Source organism: Schistocerca nitens, chromosome 1, assembly GCF_023898315.1.
Source record: "Schistocerca nitens isolate TAMUIC-IGC-003100 chromosome 1, iqSchNite1.1, whole genome shotgun sequence".
Lineage (NCBI taxonomy): Eukaryota > Metazoa > Arthropoda > Insecta > Orthoptera > Acrididae > Schistocerca > Schistocerca nitens.
Window position 1 is genome coordinate 744,277,181 of NC_064614.1, and position 25,891 is coordinate 744,303,071.

Here is a 25,891-nt window from a genome sequence, read left to right on the forward strand (position 1 = left end):
ATGATGCTGGGATCCCTCCCCTTTTGGTTCAGAGGTCTCAGTTCCTATGCCGTCACTATCCGCCCTTCCCCTGATCATCCCTCCTATTCTGTTATTTTCAAAGCTTCGGGCTCGAGAGGGTTTACTGGGTGGATTCTGCCTCGCTTCTCTCGACTATGATTTCCATCTCCCCTTCTTGTCCTCTTCTTCCAACCATCCTCTCCTCTGCCCCCCCTCCCCCCCCCCCCCACTGGTTAGTTGTTTCTCAGTCTTGGATTCAGATGGATCTCTTCGGGGTCCAAAACCCTACATTGCTCCCATGGCATTCCATTCTTTATTCTGAACACATTCACAGGAGTTTCAGGATGCTATTGTTTCTTACACTGATGGCTTTAAATCTGCAATTATTTTGGATATGCCTTCACGTCCTCTGTTGCCATCAAACACCATCTCTTGCTTGCAAAATTTGGGGTATTTACTGCAGAATTGATGGCCATCTATGGTGGCCTCTGTTTTATTAAACAGTCCTCCCTCACTCAAGTTTTTTTGTGTATAGACTCAATGAGTGGCCTTCAGGCTATCACTAACTGTGTTTCCCACTGCCCCTTGGTATCTGTTATCCATAATCTTCTCGCCAATTTTGGCAATGCTGCTTGTTCTGTTGATTTCCAGTGGGTTCCCGGCCACGTAGGTATCCCGGGTAATTAACTTGCTGATCGTCGGGCTGGGAGAGGAGCCATCTACCCCCCATTCTCCATGATACTGTTGGGTGTGGATTTGTGGCTTCACAGCAAATACATTTTTCCTTAGTCATGGGCCAACTCTTGGGAGGCTACCCCACTGTCACACAATCAAAGAGACTCCTACTATGTGGCATTCTTCCCTCCACCTCTCCCTATGGGAATCTTTGTATCAGCCATATTAGGTTGGCCCATGGTTTTTTATTCCACAATGAGGCCCCCCCCCCCTCCATTTTGTAGTTGAGGCCCCCCATCCCCACACATGGTGGTCCACATTTTACTGGACTACCCCCACCTTTTGGCCCTTCGCACTAAATATGCCCTCCACCTTCCTTTTCCTGGGTGTAGCAGACAACCCATACATGGTTACATCTGTTCTCGGTTTTCTTCGTGAAACTGGTTTACCCTCTCAAGTTTAAGTCCTTGAATTTCCCTCTGGTATTGGAATTCTTCAGTTAGCATTGGTGTTTGTTACGGAGGCTTTGGTCCTGCCTCTACATCAGCTTGGTTCTCTTGATCATGATATGGTGTGGGAATTGGGATGAGCCAATGGCATTGCTGCTGCCCTACCGTGCTAAGCATTTCTGGGGCACACTGTTCTCCCCGATTCCCTCCATCCTCTCCTGTTCTTTCCTCTTCCTGCTGCCCTGACATTCCTGTTACCTCTTTGTAATCTTCTGGGCCTACTGCATAACACATCTTCCAACGACATAATAAATTTTATATAACCAGTTACACTGCTATGGGTATTGTTTTACTTGGACTATAAGTCTATTTCATCTCTTTAGCAATCATCAGGTTGTTTTAAAGTCCTCACTTCCATGCAGTATCATTGATTCTGTTCCTGTCTATTTGTTTACTAACTATATTGTTTCGTTGTTATTTTCGTAGCAATCAGTTGTGTGTTCCAGCATGTTCCGACACTTCATTCATAAAGGTCAGAAATAAACTTAATATCCAGATGAAATTTCGTGACAGCAACTATTTCAGATATCGCTGATCATCTGACGTAATTACTGTCATGAAATTTCAGCTGGTTATTAAGTTTATTTCTGACCATTATTAATGAAACATCAGAACATACCAAAACACACAACTGATTACTACAAAAGTAACACTGTAACAATATAGCCAGTAAACAAATAGACAGCAACAGAATCTACAATATTGCATGGAAGTCAGGACTTGAAAACATAACCTGATGATGGCTGTATAGCTGAAATATGCATATAGTTCAAATAAAAAAATAATATTCATAGCAGCATAATTGGTTATATAAAATTTATTATTTTCCCTCTTTGTTTGCCTATTTTCCTTTCTTCTTGACTGGGCTGTGCTGTTTGTATTGTTCCTGCCATGCTTTCTGCCACCTTAGGATAGGAGACTGATGACCTTGCTGTTTGCCCTCCCCCTCCCCAATTGACCAACTATCAACTAAAAGTCAAAGTAATACCGAGTTGTTCAGTTTCTGTTGTAACACTCATTTAAGAAGTTAATAAAATTCTGGACGTTTCCCTGTCTTTTTTAGTTACTTTAGTAGTAATTAGTTAGTAGTAGCAGTAGTTAGTTTAGATCCACTTCTGTATTTTAATTTCATCCGTAGATAATGGAAAAAAGGCCACAGCTGTAATTTAGCAGTTTAAGAAAACAATTTGCCTCAGCCAATATAAGTGTGACAGAGCAGAATTATTGTCTTAAGTTACTATTTTTTATGCTTTTAAACAAGAAATGATTATAAAAATTATACACTAATGTATCATTCCTCCATAAGTAGAAAATTCTAAACTTACTTTGAATTTATTATTTGTGGTTATGAAACCTCACTAATAATAGTTTTAAATTGTCTTCTTAGTGTTTCAGACTGGAATGGTTGGATACCAGGAATCCCTTACAGATCCATCATACCATGCACAAATCCTAGTTCTTACATACCCTTTGATTGGCAACTATGGAGTAACAGATGAGAGTAAAGATGAATTTGATCTTCCCCAGTAAGTGAGAGATAAAACTGTAATGATAGAGATTGCAGTTACTTGTATTTTAGAAATTTTAAATATTTTTTTATATACCTACAAACATAATGTATCAGTTAAGTATCCATGTTACCTGCCCTCACAGTCTCATATCTGCAGGTGGTTTGAGTCGAGACGTATATGGGCAACAGGATTGGTTGTTGGAGAGCTCTGTGAAACTCCCAGCCATTGGCGTCAAGTTAGGACACTATCACAGTGGATGCATGAGCATGGAGTGCCTGGAATTTGTGGCATTGATACAAGAGAATTGACCAAAAAGATTAGAGAAAAAGGATCACTTTTAGGAAAGATTGTGATGGGAGTGCCACCGTCCTCTGTTCCTTCAGCTGTGTTGTTTGAGGATCCCAATAAAAGAAACCTTGTGAATGATGTTTCTATTGAGGTACTGTGAACTATTTGTGTGTTACATCATTGTTGTCAGTAAATCAAATGCTTTGTACATGTAGCATACTGTATATGTATCAATATTCTTATTTGGCAGCAGTGTTTGTCTTTTACAGAAAGTAATGACCTTCAGCGCTTCTGCACCAGTGACAATATGTGCTGTGGATTGTGGTTTAAAATATAACCAATTAAGGTGTCTGTTAAAGAGAGGAGTCAGGGTGGATTTAGTTCCATGGAACCATCCACTAGATGTTGAGAAATATGATGGTCTTTTCCTAAGCAATGGACCAGGAGATCCAGAAATGTGCAAAGAAACCATAGAAAACATACAGAAGATAATGAAGCAGGATAAAATAAAACCAATCTTTGGTATTTGCTTGGGTCACCAGCTGTTATCACTTGCTGCAGGATGCAAAGCATACAAAATGAAGTAAGTTTTAATATTTTTGAACATCATAAACAAATATTAGTCCAGTGATGTGCATTCTGTTTGAGCGACAGTAGTACACTTATTGAGAAAATTAGGTTACTAAACAAATGTAATGTGAGTTGATCTTGTTTGACTGGATTATGTCTTGCTACTTTCCATAAAGATGACACTTCATTGAACAATTTGCTGAGAGTGACAGATGGTAGACCATTTGTAATGAAACAATAATGTGAAATATTATTTATTGTTAAAAGGCTACTTTAGTTGTATGAATAATTTTTTCAACTCTACAGAGATGCGTATTAATAATAGTGTAGCCAAGAAGGGGAAGAGTATGAGACAGTCAGCTGCTACACTCCCCTTCCTCCTCAAAATGTAAGTGAATGAGTGAGTGAGTGATTTGTTGTTGTAAAGTTCTTCTGTGAAGAAGTGAATAGCACACGTGTATTTAACTATGTTGACTAGTGTCAGTTAACACATTCTAGCACTTCTGTGTTTTTTGAGCATTTGTGTTGCAAGATTTATCTTTATAGCATAGTGATCATCAGAAGAAATGTAGCAACAGTACTTAGACTGCATCTGGTGGCTGCCTGGGTAAGTTTTATGTTCACTGTGGTACAGGCATCTATTGATCAAGTACAGATAGGAACAGGCTGCTAAGTATGGATGCAGGGGGATTGGCCACTGTCCAGAAAGAGCTGGAAGCTGTGTTGGTCTCTGTAGATAGGCTTCAGGATGCTGGCATGGGCTGGCATCTCTGGAGCCTAAGTGTCATCTGGTATCCCTGATGTCACATCACCCTCAGATTCTCCCACACCAGCCTGATGAGGTCTGGACTAGCACAGCAGATGGAATTCTTTGTCATTCAGAGTACCAATGCAAGGTATGTGATGGAGACCACATGTAAATAACAGGCAAATTGGGAAGAAATGCTAGTATCCACTGTCTCTGATTGCCAAGGTTTCACATCAGGTACATAGAGGAGACACTGCTGGCAGTGACTAAATGCACTTGTTCGCATTGACACAAATGATGGCTCTGCCTGGGTTCTGAGGCCTTACTTAGTTCATGCAGGCAGCTGGCTGCTTTATTGAAGACAGCTAGCTTCCTGAGTGGAGTGGAGGCAGAGCAGAAGTTTCACAGCAGCAGCTCCAGAACCAAATATGGTACTCTGGTTTGGAGCCAAGTGGAAGGCTTAAAGTCAGGTTGAATGCTGGTGGTGGAGGTATGTTTAGAGCTGTAAATAATATGATAACATCTAGTGAGGTTAGAATAGATTACAAATATGAAGGTGGCTCAAACATGATAATAGTGCTTCTATAGTTGACCCCCACCCAGCTCATGAGCAGTAGTGGTGGAATATTTGAGCTAGTATTTGGACAAGACTGCACATACACAGTCCGTGGTTATGTAATAATATTAGGGGGAGATTCCATCTTAGAAAAACTACAAACTGATTCAAGCAGGCAGCAGTGATAAGGAATCGTGTGAATTTGTACTAAATACATTATCCAAAACTTACCTTGAATATTAATCAGAGAACAGACTCATAATAGCAACATCAGTTCTCCTGGTTGCCAGCAGGCCTAAACTTGTGGACTCAGTGGTTGTAGAACAGGGGATCTGTGATTGTAAGGCTGTTACAGCATCACTAAATATGGTTGCAAACAGGAATGTAAAGAAATGTAGGAAATTCTTTCTGCTTACTAGGACGACGACGTCACTAAATATGGTTGCAAACAGGAATGAAAATAAAGGGGAACTTACTTCTGCTTGCTAGGAGCAACAAAACACATTCAGATTACTTCAGTGGTCGACATGGAAAATGTATTTCCAGAACTGAAAATGTTGAGCATTAATGGGCAAAGTTCAACAATATTGCACAATATGCCTTAGATAACTATATGCTGTGCATAGCTGTGAATAGTATGAAACACCTGCCCTCATTAAACAGCAGTGTTAGAAAACTGTTCTGAAAGCAAAGAGAGCTTCATTGCTGATTTAAGTCACAAAAGCATCGCAGACAGACAAAATCTGGACAAAGACAAATGAAACACAAGGAGAAACCATGAGTGAATCATTCAATAATTTTGAAAGCAAGATTCTATCTACCGATCTGACAAATTATTGAAGTTCTCGCCTAATGTTGTATCAATAAATGGATCAAAGCCAGCCGTGTGGACACTCGGAGACAGTAATGGCATCCAAGTAGATGCTGAAATACTAAACATCTTACTTCCAAGTTATTTAACTGAGGGTGATCATAATGTAGTTCCTTCTTCAAATCATCACTCTGCCTGTGAGATTTGGAAACCAGCAGGTTCCATAGCACACATTGATACTATTTATTGACTTTGAGAAGGCACTTGATACAGTTCCACACTGCCAGCTAATGAACAAAATACAACTGTACAGTGTATTAAACTGGATATATGCTAGGGTTGAATAGTCCCTGGAAAACACAACACAGCATATCATTCTTAATGGAGAGAAATCTTAAGACCCAAATACTCCAAGACAGTGTTACAGGACCATTAATTTTCATAATATACTGTTATGTGACAAAATTAGCAATGAAACGTGAGAGCAAAACTTTTTCTAAGTTTGAACAGCTGGCATTACTCAGTCATGCAGATATATCACCGGCTGGGAAGCTTAGACATTTCAACACCATTACTGGGTCAGGAAGGAAGCCATCTCAACACTCTTAAGAGACTGTAAGCAGCCCAACAGAAAATGGTCACAACAGTGCAGAATGAATCGCCTTCATTACTCCCATAACATAACATAACATGAGCGACACTAGATAGGATGCAACAACGCCAAGCAGGAATTTGACTAAACAGTAAAGACCCTGTAACAAATCTGTTAAGAATATGTAGCAAAACTGAAGACCACTGATGACTATGGAAGAGTAAACTCAATTCACTCATTATAAATGACAATGTAGAGTAGAGCCTCTCCTCAGTGACATAAATACTCCATCACCACTAACTTTCGGCACTCGATCAGTTGGATTGATCGCATTCTTGTCGTTTACACTCAATTCTTGGTTATGGTATGGTAAAATAATTTGTGAGAGATTGTTCTAGTGCTGGTCTTGCTCTTGCTGGCCTAAGAGATGATCAGCATTCAGAAGCCATGCTTGAGAATCCATCAGTACTGACATTAGCACAGCAGTCAACCCTTAAGGATTATCAGAGGGTCTACAGACACAACTCCAGTGTCGCACGGGTCTGGAGGCCTACCATACTGTTGTGCCAGGTTCATTGTTCAGTGCAACTACATTGCATATGACATTGCACTCCATTTGAGAGGACAACACGAGCAGTAATCTGGGAGGGATTGAGTATTACGCAAAATGGCGTGGGCACTGATATCTCCAAGCCTAGCTACTGAGTAGCGCATGCCTAGCTTGCTAGTGGGCATCAGAACCACTGCATCAGGGTGTCGTAAACCTCCACTAAAAGCCGATGTAGTGTCTTTGGCAGCCATGAGTCCACTACTGAATTCAGTGGTTCCTCCTCTGCATTACAAAGGCACCAGTCACCATGGGAGAAGCAGCAATGATATGTATTCTCAGTAATAAATGGAGAAACTTTGAATGTTACTTTATTGCATCTAACGACACTTCACAGGTCCTCAGTCTGCAATGTGATGGATTAGTAGGGGTTTCCAGCTCGACAGAGGGCAGCCCCTACAACACTGTATAGAAATGACATAGTGGATGTCAGAAGTTGCATGAAGCTTTCCGTGGATGATGCTGTTATATCCATGGAATTTGCAATGCTAGAAAATTGTGGCAAAATGCAGGAAGACATGCGGAGGATCAATGCTTATTGCAGGGATAGGCAGTTGACCCTCATTGTAATCAGATGTTACATTTTGCACATAAATAGTCTATCACAGAAACATCACTGGCTGCAATCACAAACATAAACTAGCTTAGAGTATGCATATAGAGTGATTGTAAGTGGAACAACTATGTAAATCTAATCACAGGTAAGACAGATGTTGCACTGAGTTTCATTGGAAGAACCTCGCAAGTGTAATTGATCTACAAAAAGAGGTAACTTAAACAAATATCATAAGAGCAGTAGTTAAATATTGCTTGTCTGGGATCCATACCAGGACTGGTAGAGGAAATAGACAACACTGAAAGAAGAGCAGTGCATTTATTTAGTAAATGTGAAAGTGTCGCAGAGATCCTCAGCCAATTCCAGTATCAGACACTGCAAGAGAGGCACACTGCACCACAGTGTGATTTATTTACTCTTAAAATTCCAAGGGGATACATTCCTAGAAGAGTCAATCAGGATATTGCTCCCTCTTCCAGTTATCTTGCAAAAGGCAATGAAGATAGAATTACAGAGATTTGTGCTCTCATTTAGGTTTATCAACAATCATCCTTCCTGTGGACCATTCAAGACTGTGATACAGAAGGGGGAAAGTGAGAGTAGTAGACGATTATACGAAGTACCCTCTGCCCTACACCATAATGTGCCTTGGGGAGTGGAGACATAAGTATGACCTGAATAAAGGTTATCGTCTGCGTCCTTAATGAACGTTACATAGACTATAGTTTGAAGAAGTGCAAAAATCAGTGTTGTGAAAATTGTTGTTTCAAAGAATCAATTAATTTGTATGCTATGTCACTGTTTGAGAAAAGTGTTTCATTGTAATTTTTCAATTTGCAAAAAGTTACATGTAAACAAGCATTCTGTAAATTGTCACTGTAAAAAAAAAATTCCGTTTTCAGGTATGGGAACAGGGGACACAACCAGCCTTGTACGCATCATGGAACAGGTTTATGCTTTATGACTTCACAGAATCATGGATTTGCAATAAATGTGGAAAATCTTGCAGAGGGATGGCTTCCATTGTTCACAAATACAAATGATAATACAAATGAAGGTCTAATTCATGAATCACTCCCATTCTTTAGGTATGCAACAAAAACACTGGATAACATTTTAAAAAATGCTGCCACAAATTGTAAGATAAAAATTATCATCCTTTCAGCACATGACCATATTTTCCAGATCAAAACATTGTTTTATCAAATGTTGCATATTTTCAGTGTACAATTCCACCCTGAGCACAGCCCAGGACCACAAGATTTGGAGTGCCTTTTTGATGCTTTTCTAGAAGCTGTGAAGATTTGTAAAGATGGTGGTGCACCAGACTTAAAAGGCATTCTGTCTCAGCAGCTACGGCGTCATATTACAACTGCACCATCTGTATTGCACCCTAGAAAAGTGCTTATTCTTGGATCAGGTGGTTTGTCTATTGGACAAGCCGGTGAATTTGATTATTCAGGCTCACAGGCAATAAAAGCACTCAAAGAAGAAGGCATACAGACTGTACTAATAAATCCTAACATTGCTACAGTGCAGACATCAAAAGGTCTGGCAGATAAGGTTTACTTCTTACCATTAACACCAGAATATGTGGAACAGGTAAGATACGTTTCTATATAAGTGATGTTTGTTACTGTAAATAACAAAAAATTGTGATAGAGAAGAATTATTTGTTTAGTATGTGTGAATAGCTGTAACTGAAATGATAAAGCCATCTTGTGTGAGAATAAACTTTAGGCAAGGAGATCAGAAATGGGATTCATCAGTGAGCTCTATTATCAGAGTCATGCGAGACATGAAGTTCAAGTTAGGAATTCTGTAATGAAATGGATGAAGAGAGAAATATAAAGAGTTTAGATCATTTTACTGTGATGACAAGTAGTCGAAATTTAAAAGTAATGTAAGGTAACTGTATGAAATAAGCAATGAAACTAAGTGAAACAATGTAAGAGGTGAGGAAATGGCGCATATGATATTGACAACAGTATAGTGGCCTTGCAGAATATGCCTGACTGTAGTAGAAATGTTAAATAATTGTAAAGTGGGTGGAAATGTTGATCAAGCACCCAGGAAAATGTTAATGTTAACAGTCACTTGAAATAGGAGTCTGATAATTAGTATGACATAATTATACACTCTCTCTCATCAAAGTTTGGTCATCACTAACTAGTCTATTCAAAGCTTGATTGTATATTCAGATTTTAATACAGTAAGGCAATGATTATTGGAAATTAAGATGTGTCTGTGTTGTTCAGTGACAAACATTCTAGAATTAGTGGGTGGCGGGACCTGACATATGTAGTCTGACTTTTGTGCTACATAGTGGCTCTTTACCATGGGGAATTGGAACACAGTAGTAGGGGAAGGAATACAAGGAAGACTTAATGAGATGGAAGACACACTAATTGAGGTCTGCAATAAATTTAAGCTAGTAATAGCGAATACTCTGTCCAAAGATCACAAGAGGAAGTGGTATGTTTGCAAAAGGCCTGGAGATGTGGTAAGACTCCAGCTAGGATGCCTCATGGTCATTCAGAAATTTCTGAATTGGATACTGGATTGTAAGATATACCCAGGAGCAGATACGGACTCGGATCACAATTTAGCAATTACGAAAAGTACGCTGAAAGTCAAGAGCCTCATCCAGGAGAATCGGTGTGCAAAGAAGTGGTATACTGAATGCTGAAGTATGATGAAATGCATTAGAAGTTCTCTGAGGCTCTAAGTACTGTGATAATGGAAACCACAATAGGCATTTCAGTTGAAGAGGAGTGGACATCTCTTTGAAAGGGCAATCACAAAAGTTGGACAGACATAGGTACAAGTCAGGTAAATGTGAAGAAACCTTGGCTAACACAAGAAATACCTAAATTGATCGATGAGACGTATCTAAAAATATGTTAAAGGTAGTACAGAAATACAGTAGGGAATGAAATGAGGGTTGGAACTTTAATAGTGGCAATTATTTATTTACAGCTCATACAAAATAGATACCTGTTTCAAAGTTTTACTGACCTTCAAAGTAGTCACCAGCGTTGTGTATAACCAGTTGACAGCGATGTGGAGGTCTTAGGATACTCTTAGCAGTGCCAGTTGTGTTGACAGTTCGAGTGGCGCGGTCTATTGCCCGACAAATTTGTAGCAGTTCTAAAGTGAATGCCATGAAGTGTTTTCTTCAGTTTAGAAATCAAGTTGAACTCGCGAGGGCTCAAGTCGGGGGCGTGCAGTAGGTGGTATAACACTTAACAGCCCCATCAGTCTTACAAATTAGTAACACCTTGCACTGTATGTGTTTGAGCATTGTCCTGCAAAGTGATGGTCAGGCCCTGCAGAAAGTGACATCACTTTTGTCTCTGTTCTTCATTTTTGGTACGCAACCTACGACCAGCTTAGAGACAGAAGTGATGACACTTTCTGCAGGACCTGACCATCATTTTGCAGGACAAAGCCCAGGCAGGTACAGTGCAAGCTTTGACTTATAGGGCTGCTAAGTGCTATACCACCTACTGCACTTTCCTGACTTAAGCCCTCGTAACAATTTCTAAACTGAAGGAAGCACTTCACTGCATTCGCTTCAGAACTGCTACAAATTCATCGGGCAGCAGACCATGCCACTTGAACTGTCAACACAACTGTCAACACAACTGGCACTGCTAAGAGTATCCTATGATTTCCATATTGCTGGTGACGGGTTATACACAATGCTTGTGACTACTTTGAAGGTCAGTAAAACTTCGAAATACGCATCTATTTTGTATGAGCTCTAAATAAATAGTTGCCACTATTGAAGTTCCAACCCTCATAAATAGGAAGCGCAAGAAAGCCAAGGCGAGATGGTTGGAGGGGGGGGGAAAAGGTAAGAAATTGAGAAAGAAGTAATTGTTGGAAGGACTGACACATCATGTAGATAAGTCAAAACAACCTATAGGGAAATTAAAAACAATGGGGCATCTACAACAAAGGGCATCAACTTAAGAGTTCAATGGAAAATTCACTTTTAAGTCTAGAGTACACTGAAGGCCTCTACGAGCTGAGCTGGAGAAAATTGGGGGGCTGGGGGGGGGGGGGGTGAAAAAGAGTCTTAGGTATCTGTTATTCCAAATTACCTTGATTAATTCTGAAGTTATCTTAATACTTACTACTATCAATTCTCTAACAACAGCATAATGACAATATTTCTAATACTACTAAAATATTACAATTATAGGAGCCCCTATTAGTATTATCAGCAGCTAGATTTTTCTTCAGCAGTTAGTACTAATACTGATCGCTACCAATACTAAGATTTCGTATGATTGTTAGGGTCACTGGCCTTCAGAGAACAGCTAAATAGCACACTTCTGTCTGGAGCTTCACTATTTCTATTTACTGTAGTTTGAGATGGACGGACGGACGGACGGACACACACACACACACACACACACACACACACACACACACACACACACACACACACACACACTGGACCATTTTCTGTACCACAACTTCCCATTGCTATCCTGAAAAACTGAGTCAGCATCCCTCCGTAATGAGTGAGATGTTGAGCTCGGAAAGAGGAAGAGGTATTAGTATTGTGCTATGCATAGCTTGTGGTAAGTATTTTTAGAAAGGAAAAAAGGAAGGGAAAAAAGGAGAGGGGGGGAGGAAAGGGGGGGGGGGGAAGGAAGGGAAAAAACATAAAGTGAAGGTGTAATGTTGAATGTTGGACATTTTATAATCATTATTGTTATGATTATTTATTTGTATAACATTTTTTTATCATACCCCTACTCTGTTTTAGCTAAGTAATCCTTCAATGTATAAAATTTTTTGCATAACAGGTTCTTTTTAGCTGCCTTTTTAAATAAGTGTATTTTTGCAATTTCTTTAATCTCTTTTGGTAATTTATTGTACAGTTTTATTCCTTGGTAGAAAATGCTGTTTTGAGTTTTATGTTTATTTTTTCTTCGTAAATGTAAGTTGAGTGTCTCTTGTTGCATGGTCACAGACAGAGCTGTTAGTGCAGTAATTACCAATGTTATTTTTGATGTGTACAACCGCCTGGTAAATGTATTCATGTGGAGCAGTTAAAATCCCTAGTATTCTGAACAGCTCTTTACAATGAGCTCGACTAGTATTTTTGGTTATTATTCTTATGGCTCTTTTCTGGAGTTCGAAAATTGTGTTCATGTTTTGTGCATTTGTTCCCCAAAAATGAATGCCATAGCTAAGAATTGAGTGTACATATGAATAATATGTAACTAAAAGACACTGCATGTTACACACTGATGATAGGATTGTAAGGGCATAACATGCTGACGACGTTCTGTTTGCAAGTACCTTTGTGTGTTCACACCACTTCAACTGAGAATCAGTATTCATTCCTAGAAATTTTGCATTAGTTACAGCTACACAGTCTATAGAGGTGCCATCTACATTTAATTTAACATTGTCTTTTTTCCTCTTCAAACTGAAATTCATGGCATTAGTTTTCTTTATGTTCAATGTATATTGAGCAAGCAGTAAAGGAAACAAAAGAAAAATTCGGAGTAGGTATTAGAGTCCATGGAGAAGATACAAAAACGTTGAGGTTTGCCGATGACATTGTAATTCTGTCAGAGACAGCAAAGGACTTGGAAGAGCAGTTCAACGGAATGGACAGTGTCTTGAAAGGAGGATATAAGATGAACATCAACAAAAGCAAAACGTGGATAATGGAATGTAGTCAAATTAAATCGGGTGATGCTGAGGGAATTAGATTAGGAAATAAGACACTTAAAGTAGTGAAGGAGTTTTGCTATTTGGGGAGCAAAATAACTGATGATGGTCGAAGTAGAGAAGATATAAAATGTAGACTGGCAACGGCGAGGAAAGCGTTTCTGAAGAAGAGAAATTTGTTAACATCGAGTATAGATTTAAGTGTCAGGAAGTCGTTGCTGAAAGTATTTGTATGGAGTGTAGCCATGTATGGAAGTGAAACATGGACGATAAATAGTCTGGACAAGAAGAGAATAGAAGCTTTCGAAACGTGGTGCTACAGAAGAATGCTGAAGATTAGATGCGTAGATCACATAACTAATGAGGAGGTATTGAATAGAATTGGGGAGAAGAGGAGTTTGTGGCACAACTTGACTAGAAGAAGGGACCGGTTGGTAGGACATGTTCTGAGGCATCAAGGGATCACCAGTTTAGTATTGGAGGGCAGTGTGGAGGGTAAAAATCGTAGAGGGAGACCAAGAGATGAATACACTAAGCAGATTCAGAAGGATGTAGGCTGCAGTAGGTACTGGGAGATGAAGCAGCTTGCACAGGATAGAGTAGCATGGAGAGCTGCATCAAACCAGTCTCAGGACTGAAGACGACAACAACAACAACAACAACAACAATAATGTTCAATGTTACATTATTGCTTACTGACCCATCATAAACTTCCTTGAGAGTTTCATTTGCTTTCTCAGCAAGGAGTTCTCTTGTTTTCTCAGTGACTATAATATTGCTGTCATCAGTAAAGAGGATTTTTTTTCACCATGAGTAACACTACTGGGAAAGTCGAACAATGGAAAATCCAGGATGGAATGTAACAATACCAGAGAAGGAAAGTTGCTACTCACCATATAGCGGAGATGCCGAGTCGCGTTAGGCACAACAAAAAGATTCACACAATTAAAGCTTTCGGCCATTAAGGCCTTTGTCAGAGAGCTGAAACCAAACTGGCTTTGTGTGCGTGTGTGTGAAGGCGTGCGCGTGCATCTACTGCTGACAAATGCCTCTTTAATTCTGTGGATCTTTTTTGTTGTGCCTATTGCAACTCAGCATCTCTGCTATATGGTGAGTAGCAACTTTCCTTCTCTAGTATTACTACTGGGAAAGTCATTGATGTATATCAGGAACAGTATTGGTCCTAATATGCTACCTTGCATACCCCAGGGAAAAGTGGTGGGACCCTTACTGTTCATGTTATATATTAATGACCTTGCAGACAATGTTAATAGTAAAATCAGGGTTTTTTGCAGATGATGGAGTTACCTATAATGAAGTACTATCCAAGAGAAGCTGCATAAATATTCAGTCAGACCTTGATAAGATTTCAACATGTTGCAGAGATTGACAACTTGCTCTATATCGTCAGAAATGTAAACTTTTGCAGTTAAAAAAAAAAAAAAAAAAAAAAAAAAAAAAAACTAGTATTCTGTGACTATAATATCAATGAGTCACTGTTGGAATCCCCCATCTCATACAAACAGCTGGGTGTAATACTTTGGAGGAACATGAAATGAAATGATCACATAGGTTCAGTCATGGGTAAAGCAGACTTCAGTTTATTAGTAGAACACTGGGAAGGTGCAATCAGTCAATAAGAGATTGCTTATGAATCACTTTTGTAACCAGTTCTAGAATATTGCTCAAGTGTATAGGACCTCTACCAGATAGGACTAATGGGGATTTTGGATGTATAGACAGAAGGGCAGCATGAGTTGTTACAGTTTCATTTAATCCATGGGAGAGTCACAGAGATTCTGAAGGAACTGAACTAGAAGACTCTTAAAGATAGTTTACATCTATCTCAAAAAGTCTATTAACAAAGTTTAAAGAACCAGCTTTAAATGATTACTCTAGGGATATAAAACAACCCCTAAGTATCACTCACATAGGGATCGTGAGGATAAGATTAGAATAATTACTGCATGCACAGAGGCATTCAATCAGTCATTCTTCCAACATGCCAGATGTGAATTGAACAGGAAGATACTCTAATAAATGGTACATTGGGATGTAACCTCTACCATGCACCTCACAGAGGTTTGCAGAGTATAGATGTAGATGGAGAAGTACAGCAATATTTTGCTGCCTCCAGACAGCATGGAAATGGATCAGAATGCACCACTTATATTTCATTGATTCTTCTGGCCTTCTAAGGCAAGCCGTGGCCATCTCCCTAACCTCTTCCATTACTGGACCAAGAAATTCTAGAGCTATCTGGCTTGTTCTAATTGATTAGACGATATGTAGGCCTTGCTCGTCTTGGGAGTGGTGTTCATTGGCTACAGTCATGCCTTGCTTTTTCTGAAACATCAGCTACAAGATTTAAGGTCTCTGTGCCTTCTTACAGTCTGATCCTGTCATAAAGCTTTACCCTTAATGCCTGCCTAACTGTATATTCGACTAGGGGACATTTCCTGATTTGCCAATTTCATCAGAGTCACAACTGATGGTTGCCCTCGTACCAGTTCTACTAATTTATTTAGGATATGGCCATCTCTGGAAAGGTACTGGACCAGTCCCCTGCTTGGATCAAAATGTTATCTGGAGCATTTCTTTTGCATCAGCAAGAAACGGAAACGTTTTCCTTCTTGTGTCTGAGGAAGTACATTCCTCCTGTCATTCTGAAAATATTGAGTTCTTTATTACTAACTGATTTGTACCATTTCCCCAAGAGTTAAGTGCATTTTTGTATAGTTTTTTCTTCAACCAGTATCCGGCACCATTTTTCTTATTTTTAGGTCCGGGACATAGGCTAAATAATACAGTTAAAGCAACCGTAGCAGAATTTCTAGCTGTACTTTTATCACTGCTAGAGTCATAGAAATAGTAATTTACTAATCAAGAGTGCAAAAATTATTTATAATTTGATAGCCTAGCTAATTTTGGTTAGAATGGTTAACCATCTCCAAATATGAAATTTTATAGAAAATTACATAACAGGGAGAGTAGTAAGACACACTTTCATTGTGATAAAGGTTACGCGAAGTCAGTACATACCATATATGACAAATGAGGTTGTGTCTACTCATTAGGCTGGTGAGGTACATTGTCATCAATAAGTTACATACTTGAGCTTAATAGCATTTATTACTGCAGTGGTAGGTCTGACCAGTCATAACCTATGCATCCAAACACTGGCACCATAGCCCAAAATTGCAGTTAATATAAGCTTCTGGTGCAATATAATTGCATTCAGAGGCAAATGAAAACTCCTTAATGCATTATTAATAATGTCATTCATTACACAACTACTTTTCCTTCCAGTAAATTCTATGTTGGCATTTTCCAGATGCATACCTAAGTACTCATTGACGGCATGCCATCAAATTATCTCCCGATCCATTTTAAGCAATGGATTGCTAATAAGTAACATATATGTCAATTTTTTTGCTACTGCCTGGAGTGGCACCTGCAAATGCCACTCAACCAATCTTGACTGTTGGTATGCATTAAAGGTAACAAATCATCAGCATATGTTAAAACTTCTAACCCTTAACTGTTTTGTAATATATTCTGAAGTGGTTCTAAGTTAATGTCCAGGACTTGGAACTTAGTGTCCCGAGAGTGTCTTTTCATAATATGTTTGTAACTTTCGATGTAGGACTTGACAGCATCACTTACCAGTCTTTGGAATAACCCAGTTGACAGTAGTATAGCATTTTTTGGTAGCCCATTTAGCTTAGTCTTCTACAGAATGAAGGGTACTGTAAATTACCTAACACCACTTCAGTTGGTCTATCATATCTAATGCACGTTCTGTCAGCAGCATATCCTAATTGTGTCATCTCATTAACAGCATCCTCAGTACATTTATTTTTCCTGAATCCATAGTAGGTATTATTTAATCCAGTTAGAATCCTCTGGCATTTTAATCCATTATAGCACTTACAAAAAAACTTCCCACCAGGGGGCTCATGATTCTTTTGTGAGTTCACGTGCGGTGTACATCGGGCCCCGAGCTATTGCAGCCAATTCTTCCTTTCCTGGCTGCATTCACTTCTCCCTGCCCTCCCTTCCTATCATCACTCCTTCCTCATTGCCACCTTCTTTCCCTCTGTGTGTTCTGATTTATGTCAACCTGGCTACGCAGCTGGTTTCCTGTATTGATTGCAATTTTGTTCCTTTTGCCTGTTCTTTCATCCTTTTTGGCGTCTAGGTCCCCACTTGAGGTTTGACTTCCACTTCAAAATTTCTGTTTAATGTGAGCCATATGGGGAAGAACTCCCTCCCTAACATCTACAGTGTGGATTCCTCTCTCCCTTCCCCACTGTAGCCCCCTTCCACCCTGCTGGGTCACCAGCATGTTTAGTCAGCCCGTGTGATGGGGCTGTTATGTACCCATATGGCTGAGCCCCCTGACAACATACGGATCACACTACTGATACCTGAGCTGTTCCCTGCCCATGTATGCCAAGGAGTGGTTGCTTATCTTCTTGGGGCATCAGAACTCTCGGCAATGGCCACTGTCCAGATGGCCCTTGCTGTGGCTGGGTGGTGCCCACAGGGAGAGCCCTTGGTCAGAGTGGGTGGTATCAGGGCAGATGCTTGGCACATTAAGCGTATCAAGCCGCAAAAATCTGGCGGTTCTCAAATGGCCGTCTCTTCGAATGGTGAAGGATCATTGAATGTTGCTTCATATGACCTGGCAACCTTCCCTTCCCTGGCTACACCATGGGAGGAGAGCCAGGCTCGCTGTCTTGGGATGAGACCCTTTCCCCACTACCTCATCGGTACTTGGATGGATGGTGATACATTCACCTCCACAAAGCCATTGTTTTTCATGGAAAATATCGAGGAAAAGTTTGAGGAAGTGAAGTCTGTTAGTAAGATAAGATGCGGTGAGGCTCCCTGTTAATCAAAGCTTCTTCTGCCACCGAATCTGCAGCTCTTTGTGCCTGTGATCATCTTGGCAATGTTCTGGTGTCTATTACTCCTCATCAGTCTCTAAATGTGGTCTAGGGAGTAATTTTTCATCCTGCAAACTGATGAACTCAGGGCTAATGTGGCGTCGTGTGGCGCTCATTTTGTTCAGTGTCTGCAGAAAGGTCAGAAAGACAACCACACCAATACTGGTGCCTTCATTCCGGCCTTCGAGGGGGTTGCCCTCCCATCAGGGTGCGATTTGTGCTTTTACCAGTGGGGGGGATGTCTTAGGGGATTAGTAGAATTATATATGTTACTAGCTTGGACCGCGGCGTTACGCATGGTTAAACAGCTATTTATAAATAGATGTTAATGCCAAAACTCACTATTCACACGTATGCACTATCAGAAAAGCCATCCCTTGTTATATCTTTAAAAGTACATTATAGGTAAAGCTTATTTACAAAATCATCTACATACAGGTATACGAGGGGAATTCAAAAAGTAGAGGCACATTTGTGAAAAGCTGTACTTATTCTGAAGATAGAAAACTGAAACATATTAATAGTATTAATAGTAAGACTTATTAAAAACTTTCAGTGTTCGGCTCCACAAATTTAAATTATATGTAAAGTTTTACTCCAGTGCGTGGGAAATAAACATCCCAGGTTGGGATGCATAAACTAAAACCAGAGGAGGGGATGGTCTGATGCAGAGGGGGGGGGGGGGGGGAAATCCCCCCAACACCCCCTGCAAATCACACACTGCCTCCCGTAGAAGGTCAAGGTTATGTGCTACAGATGTGCTGTGAAGCCATACATCCCTCCACCTGTTCGGTGCTTTCGGTGCTTGCATTGTGGGTATATGTTTTCTCATTGTACAGCAGACCCTTTGTGTGTTGACTGTGGCCACCCACTCCATGAGAAAAGCTCCTGTGTTCTACGACCTCTGTGTGTCAATTGTGTTGACTGCCACTCCCTTTGCTCACTGGATTGCCCAGCTTACAAGAGAGAAAAACAGATCCAAGAATACAAGTCCCTGGTTCTCCTCCTCCTCCTCCTCCTCTTCCTCCTCCCCCCCCCCCCGTCCTTACCCTTACCCTCTCTTGCCTCTCCCTCCCCTGCAGGTCCCATGACCTCCTGTCATGGAGCCACTCCCCCTGCCCAGCCAAAGAACTGCTCCCCTTCTTCAGCATCTGTCAGTGATTGGGCTCCCTCCCAGGACCCCTCTTTCTGGCATCTCTCAGGTCAGAAGACTCTCACACCACTTGGCCACGAGGTGCACCATGTCGCCCACTCTCTTTCAGTTCCAGATCTTGCAGAAGCCTGTACTCCCCCTGTCCCCTGCCCTCCTCCACCTCAGGAAGAGGAGGAGGAGGAGGAGGAGGAGGAGGAGGAGGAGGAGGAGGAGGAGGAGGATGAGCAGAAGAAGAAGAAACATAAATCCCAAGATGAGGCACCCCCGGTGCCCCCCCCCCATCCTCGTCAGTGACGACTACTGACAGAGCGACCTGATCTTCTCCTCGGCTCCTTCATGTCTACTTTGACTCTTGCCCCATGATCATCCAGTGGAATTGCAACAGATACTATCGTCACCTTCTGGAAAGGCAATGTCTTGCCCCCTCCTATTGTGCATTCGGTCTAGTTCTTCAAGAAATGCATTTCTGTGATGACCACTCTCCAACATTTTGTGGTTATAGGGTGTTTGGTTGGGACTGTGCTGTCCCTGGGGTAGCATCTGGTGGTCTGAGCTTTGGTTCGCTCCAATATCATTAGTGACTGGATCCCGATAAGTACCATTTTGGAAGCAATAGTGGTTTGAGTGCAAATGACTCTGGCAGTCACCATTTGCCCCTTCAGGTAGGCCACTTCCTTACGTTGCACTTATCCACGAGTTTTTATCTCACTGGCTCTAATGGGTTCGAGTTGGCACTTCACTCAGTGCCCATCAGATTCAGGAGAATGGTATCCCACAGGGTTCTGTGCTAAGTGTCACACTCTTCTTCATTGCCAACAAAGTGGGTGTGACCTCGGTCCACAGCCCATGGCTTCCAGTTTTCTCCCTCCAAAACGCGGATTATGCATTTTTGTCACTAACCCACACTACACCCTGATACAGAACTTTATTTAGGCAACCATCTTCTCAATGTTGTAGCACATTCCCATTTCTTGGCCCTTCTTTTTGATATCAAGCTGACATGGCTGCCCCACACTTGCCACCTAAAGACTCAATGAATGTGGAAGCTTAATGCTTTCTGCCTCCTGGGCCACACATCTTGGGGTGCAGACCGTTCCAGTCTTATCCATTTTTACTATGCTCTGGTCCTGTCCAGACTAGATTATGGTAGTCAGGTTTGTGGCTCAGCAGCTCCTTCCTCTTTGAAACTCCTTGAACCTGCCCATCATTGGTGGGTGCGTCTGGCTATTGGTGCCTTTCACACTAGTCCTGTTGATAGTCTCCTTACAGAAGTGGGGATTCCCCGTCTACACATCCGATGGAGCCAACTCTGTTTCTTACGCAATTGCAGTTCGCCAATTCACTGACCATCCTGTGTACCCTGTGCTCTTTGCCCATGAGGCATGTCTCCCTCCTAACACCCACCCACTGGTGGGATTGCTGGTTGGCATGCGTGTCACTTCCCTCTGTTGGGATCTCCATCTCCACTCACTGGACTGCACCCCCATGTCTTTCCTCCCCCCTCTCCCCGCTACACCTCGGATGGTGCCTAGACCACGGATTAGGACCAATCTGCTCCAGGATCCTAAGGCCTCTGTCTCTCCTGTGGTTTTCTGGCATCTTGTATGTGCCATCCTTGCAGAGTTTCAGGGTGCCACCATCTTTTACACTGATGGTTCTAAGACAGTTGGTAAGGTGGGATACACTTTCACGTCTCCTCCTGGCTATGAACACCATTTATTACCAGGATCATGTGGTGTATTCACAGCAGAGCTTCTAGTCATTCACAGGGCCCTCTGTTTTGTTTCTCAGTTTTTCAATTTGTTCAGACTCCATGAGCAGCCTGCAGGCCATCGACTGATGCTACTCTCATCACCTTTTGGTCTCCGTTATCCATGACCTTCTCTCTGCCATTTAGCATGCTGCCTGTTTAGTCATCTGTCTGTGGGTCCCAAGTCATGTGGGCATTCCAGAGAATAAACTTGCTGAACGGTCGGCTAGAGAAGCAGATACCCCCCCCCCCCATTTTCTTTCATGATTCCAGTTGTGAATATGTGGACCTACATCAAATCTTTTTGCCCAAAAATGGAATGCCATCTGGAGTGCTACTGCTCTTAGTAATAAACTCCGCACAATCAAGGAGTCTATTGCAGTTTGGCACTCTTACTTCTGCTCCTATCAGGAGTAGTTCACTTTTTTATGCTGTTTACACATTGGTCATACCTGGCTCACCCATTGTTTCTGCCTACGTAATGACCCACCTCCACAATGTGGTTGTGGAGCCAGACTGACGATATCTCACATATTGGTGGAATGGTGCCTTCTTTCGGCCCTTTGTGTTAAGTTTAACAGACGATCCATGGATGGTTGAACTGGTCCTCAGTTTCCTGCGTGAAAGTGGTTATTATTTCCAGATGTAAGGTGCTACTTTAGTCTTGGAGCAGGGGTAGGTTGGTTGCGGTCGGGACTTCTTTTACAGTCTCCTTGGTCTGCGACCCCATGACCACCTGTTTCTTCCAGTTTTTAGATTTGGTCGGATCTTTTATGCCTTTACTGTGTGTGTTTAATGTTCATTATTTTATAATTTGACTCCCCTGAATGGATCCGTCCACTTTTAGCAGTCCCTCTTTCTTCTGTGATTCACTTCGGGAGTGCGGGACTGATGACCTCACCATTTGGTCCCATAACCGCTCTCAGTTAATTAATCAATAAATCAATCAATCGAAAATCTTGCCAAGTGCATTTATTAGGCAGATAGGCCAGTACAAGAATTTAATCTTCTCCCTTTTTTATGATGATTACTTCTGCCATTCTCCAGCATTTTGGTATCACCCCTGGATTATGCATTCCATTAAATAATTCGCTCTTTTAAGGAACTATATATGGATGTAATGATTGTATTACCTTTCCTGGTATGCCATCAGTACCAGGGGCTCAGTTTACTTTCATTCAGTAGGCGATTTTAGCCACCTTAATATCAGTCCATGGATATATGGCAATTTTATTGTCATAAGGCTCTTTGAGCTTATCTGTTTTTGTGATACTCTGTGCCATAACTTTCACAGTCATCAGGGAGAACAACTTGAAGGAGAACTTCTGTAGACTCCTTCCAGTTTGTTTTCATGTGGCCTTAAATTGGATTATGAATAGGGCAGTGTGGTATCCTGTTTCCTTGGTTATAATTTCATAGGGCATACCTCGGGGTGGAACAAGATAGGGATTGTAATACATCCAACAGATAATTGAAGACATAGGCTGTAAGTGCTACTATGAGATGAACAGGTTGGTGCAAAAAAGGAATTTATGGCAGGTTAACAACAGAGACGGAAATAACTGAATAAAGTGTGTTATTGGCCAAACATATAAAATTACTGGGAAAATAAGAGAAGTGATTGTTCAGCAGAAGAAAGTCCTGTATTTGTCACTAGAAGTGGCTTTCTGTTGTTAAAGAATGGAAAGCTGAAAGAAAAAATGTCTCTTACAGTTGAGGCATTGAGTAATAGACAGCTACATAAATGAGAAAATCACATAGTTGCATTGTCTTGGAAGTAGGTGTGACTGTACAGTTTCTCTGTTTTGTGTTTGAATTGGAAATGTTCCTTTTATTGTATGATGATGGGTGTTATTCCAAACCACAACAAGAATCTGTTCTAAATCATGTAATAAATCCTACCCAGCTGTTAAGAAACACTATCTCTACATTATTTTTGGTAGATTTGCTCATTATCAATATTGACTTCACACCTTCAATAAAGTTAAATCATGCTGAACCTTCATTATAAACAGTAAATGTACTTGGTCAGATGGAAATACCTGACCACAATTTCTCAGCAAATCCTGTCACAAGTGCTTTCTACATGGTTTTGGTTGAGCCAGGCTTTGTACAGATAATGATCCAACATTGGTTTTCTTTCTGAATGTGGTGAATTGTTTTCAGAGAACTTGATCTGACTGCTGAATTCTATCTTCAATTTTCACAACTATGTATCAAGATTCAAATGATTTCAGAATTATAACCTTCTGTAGCATGTACCTTATTAATGATTTACAAGTATGTACCTTTTTTGGCATGAGACAAACTGATCACAATCACACATTAATAACAAGGTGTGACTAACATCATTTCTATTGAAGCTGTACAAAACAGTAACAGCTTTTTGTCCATGGTATTTTTGTTCAGTTTCATCATCCTAAGTGCAACAGAACAAGGAAATTGAACTCTGAGTGAGCATTACTCCTAAAAATTTTATTCCACACAGAAATTTCATATTCGGTATACCAAAAAAGAAACACCAATGATTTCATGATTATCAAAAATTCATACTTGCAACACATTTAAACATTAACTGATTTAAGGCATGCATCAATAACAATTTAAGTAACACACACTTCAGTTGACCAATGATAAACAAGACAGAACAACATGGTATTTGATGAATCAATGGGAACACATGGACATAGCAGTTAAAACTAATTAACAAATTTAGTGATTACATTGCTGTACAGTTTTACTCAGTTAACACATCACTTAAAACACCATTGAATACTCAATGATATTGCCACAATTTCAAATCAGGATGATTAAAATGATAACCACATCTGGTAATAGCATACAAAATCTTTCGATTAGCCAACACTTACTTGGCCATTCATTAAAATTGCTGACCGTATTCAGCACCCAGACAGTAAAGTAATCCAAAGGCCCAAGAGTTTAGCCTCTTACAGTCTGCTCCCACACCGATGCTACTGACAATGCGCAACAGAGCTTGGCACATATCAAAATCCATGTTTTCCACAGCACACTCCCAGAGGGGAGCTCTATCAGCACTACCTCATGGTCTCACTTCGCAGCATACTTGACTGTCGCTGTGTGTGTACTGGTTTAGTTTGGCATTTAAATTGTCACTCCTGTGCAATGTCTTGTGACATCACATTTTTACCACATGACCCAAGGTCACGGGTAATAACCAGGTTGAAGTCTCACACAAGCCCTTTAATAATTACGTAATGATGCTGTATACTTCAAACGATAAATTTGAAACACACTGTCACTCTCTTCAAATAACCTACTGAATCTATAAATATAGGTGGTTAAATTCCTTGATGTGGTTCATTAGGTTAACTGACACAGTTGATGACAGCCAGGGAAGTTCCTTTACTACTGTCACAATACCCAAGATTATCTAGCCTCTGAGCATCTGGTTAATATAATTTCCCATATTAGGCTACTGCAAATTTATCCTGGCAGCTGATTCACAAGCCATTACTAAGTGTATGAAACTGCCATGAACGATTCACTAAATTATAGGTTTTAAGGTTAAACCAAATTGAGACACAAAATAAAAAAATAAAATGAAAGGCATTACAGAGAGCAGACCTCTAAAACCTCAAACAAGAATTGGCCCGCTGTAATTAGCAACCACTTCTTGTGGTAATAGATTAGACTACACAACATTGTTTCCCCCCTGTGGGTCTGGGGGTTAGAATAGGCCCAAGGTATCCCTGCCTGTCATAAGAGGCAACTAAAAGGATTCTCTCACTTTCCAGCCCTGTAAGTTCAGGTCCCATTTTTATGGTTTGACCTGCCACTTTCCAAATTCTACAGAAGTGTGGGCCTTATGGGGAAGGATGCATTACATGGTGCACGAGTTTATCCATAGTGCCCTTAGATTCGATCTCCTGAACCTCTTATCATGGCTTTGCATCTCCACCTGTAATTCAACTATTTGGGTGAGGACACTTTCTGGGGTACATCACCTTCTTCCATTGTCTCCTGTTCTCTTTCGCTCCCATGACAATATTGGATTTCTCTGCACCCAATATCCAGCACGGTAGCCAGCCAGCAGTCTCTAAGAAGGGCAAGATCGATTACAATGCTGACAGATATGACTCTAAATAGTTTCCCTCCATCGCTACACCATGGGAGGAATATAGGGCAACAGAAAGAAGAGAGCCATATTGGCATCTGTATTTAGTCTATAGTAGAATGGATGGGGACTTGTTTCTACCTATGAAGCCACAATTTTTTGCTCAACATCTTGAGGATAAGTTTGGGGAAGTGACAGTGCTGTCAGAGATAGGAAGCGGTGCAGTCTTGATTCAGACAGCATCCCCAGCCCAATCCCAGGTGTTACTTGCTTGTGACTGGCTGGGTGATATTCCTGTTTCTGTCACTCCCCATAAAAGCTTCAACATGGTCCAGGGACTCTACCACACTCTCCCTCCCAACTGTAAAATAGGAGTAACTTGCATGGTACTAGACGGAGCTGTAAAAGATGGACTCTGCAGATGAAAATAGAGATAGGAAGATGAGGACACAGGTTGTAAGCACTACTCTGAGATAGAGGTTGGCACGGGAGAGGATTCTGTGGCTGGCTGCTTCAAAGCAGTCAGAAGGCTGATGACAAAAAATAAAACACATTTACTCTTTCTTGAGTATTAATCATCCTGCAGCTGGATAACTTCATATAAAATTTGAAATGATGTGTACCACACAGCATCAGCTAACATATTAACATGGTTATTCACTTGATCGCATTGGTAAAATGCCTCGTATTGAATAATGATCACAATAAGCACATGCATTTAAATATGAACAAATTAGACAGTGACAATAATTTTATGGTGTTTAATCACAGTCATCATGAATTGGTTGACACAGCTATAAAACTTCAATTATGCAGT

The 25,891-nt window shown here is 40.8% G+C and overlaps 1 protein-coding gene across 1 annotated transcript in view; it reads left to right on the forward strand.

Annotated features, from left to right (window-relative positions):
- LOC126260409 (CAD protein) overlaps window positions 1-25,891 on the forward strand; it is a 543,685-nt gene that overhangs the window by 116,064 nt on the left and 401,730 nt on the right. The window contains exons 2-6 of the mRNA XM_049957741.1: window positions 2,572-2,710; window positions 2,852-3,134; window positions 3,253-3,566; window positions 8,326-8,511; window positions 8,647-9,025. Coding sequence (XP_049813698.1) covers window positions 2,572-2,710; window positions 2,852-3,134; window positions 3,253-3,566; window positions 8,326-8,511; window positions 8,647-9,025 — 1,301 coding nt within the window. The remainder of the gene's footprint in view (window positions 1-2,571; window positions 2,711-2,851; window positions 3,135-3,252; window positions 3,567-8,325; window positions 8,512-8,646; window positions 9,026-25,891) is intronic.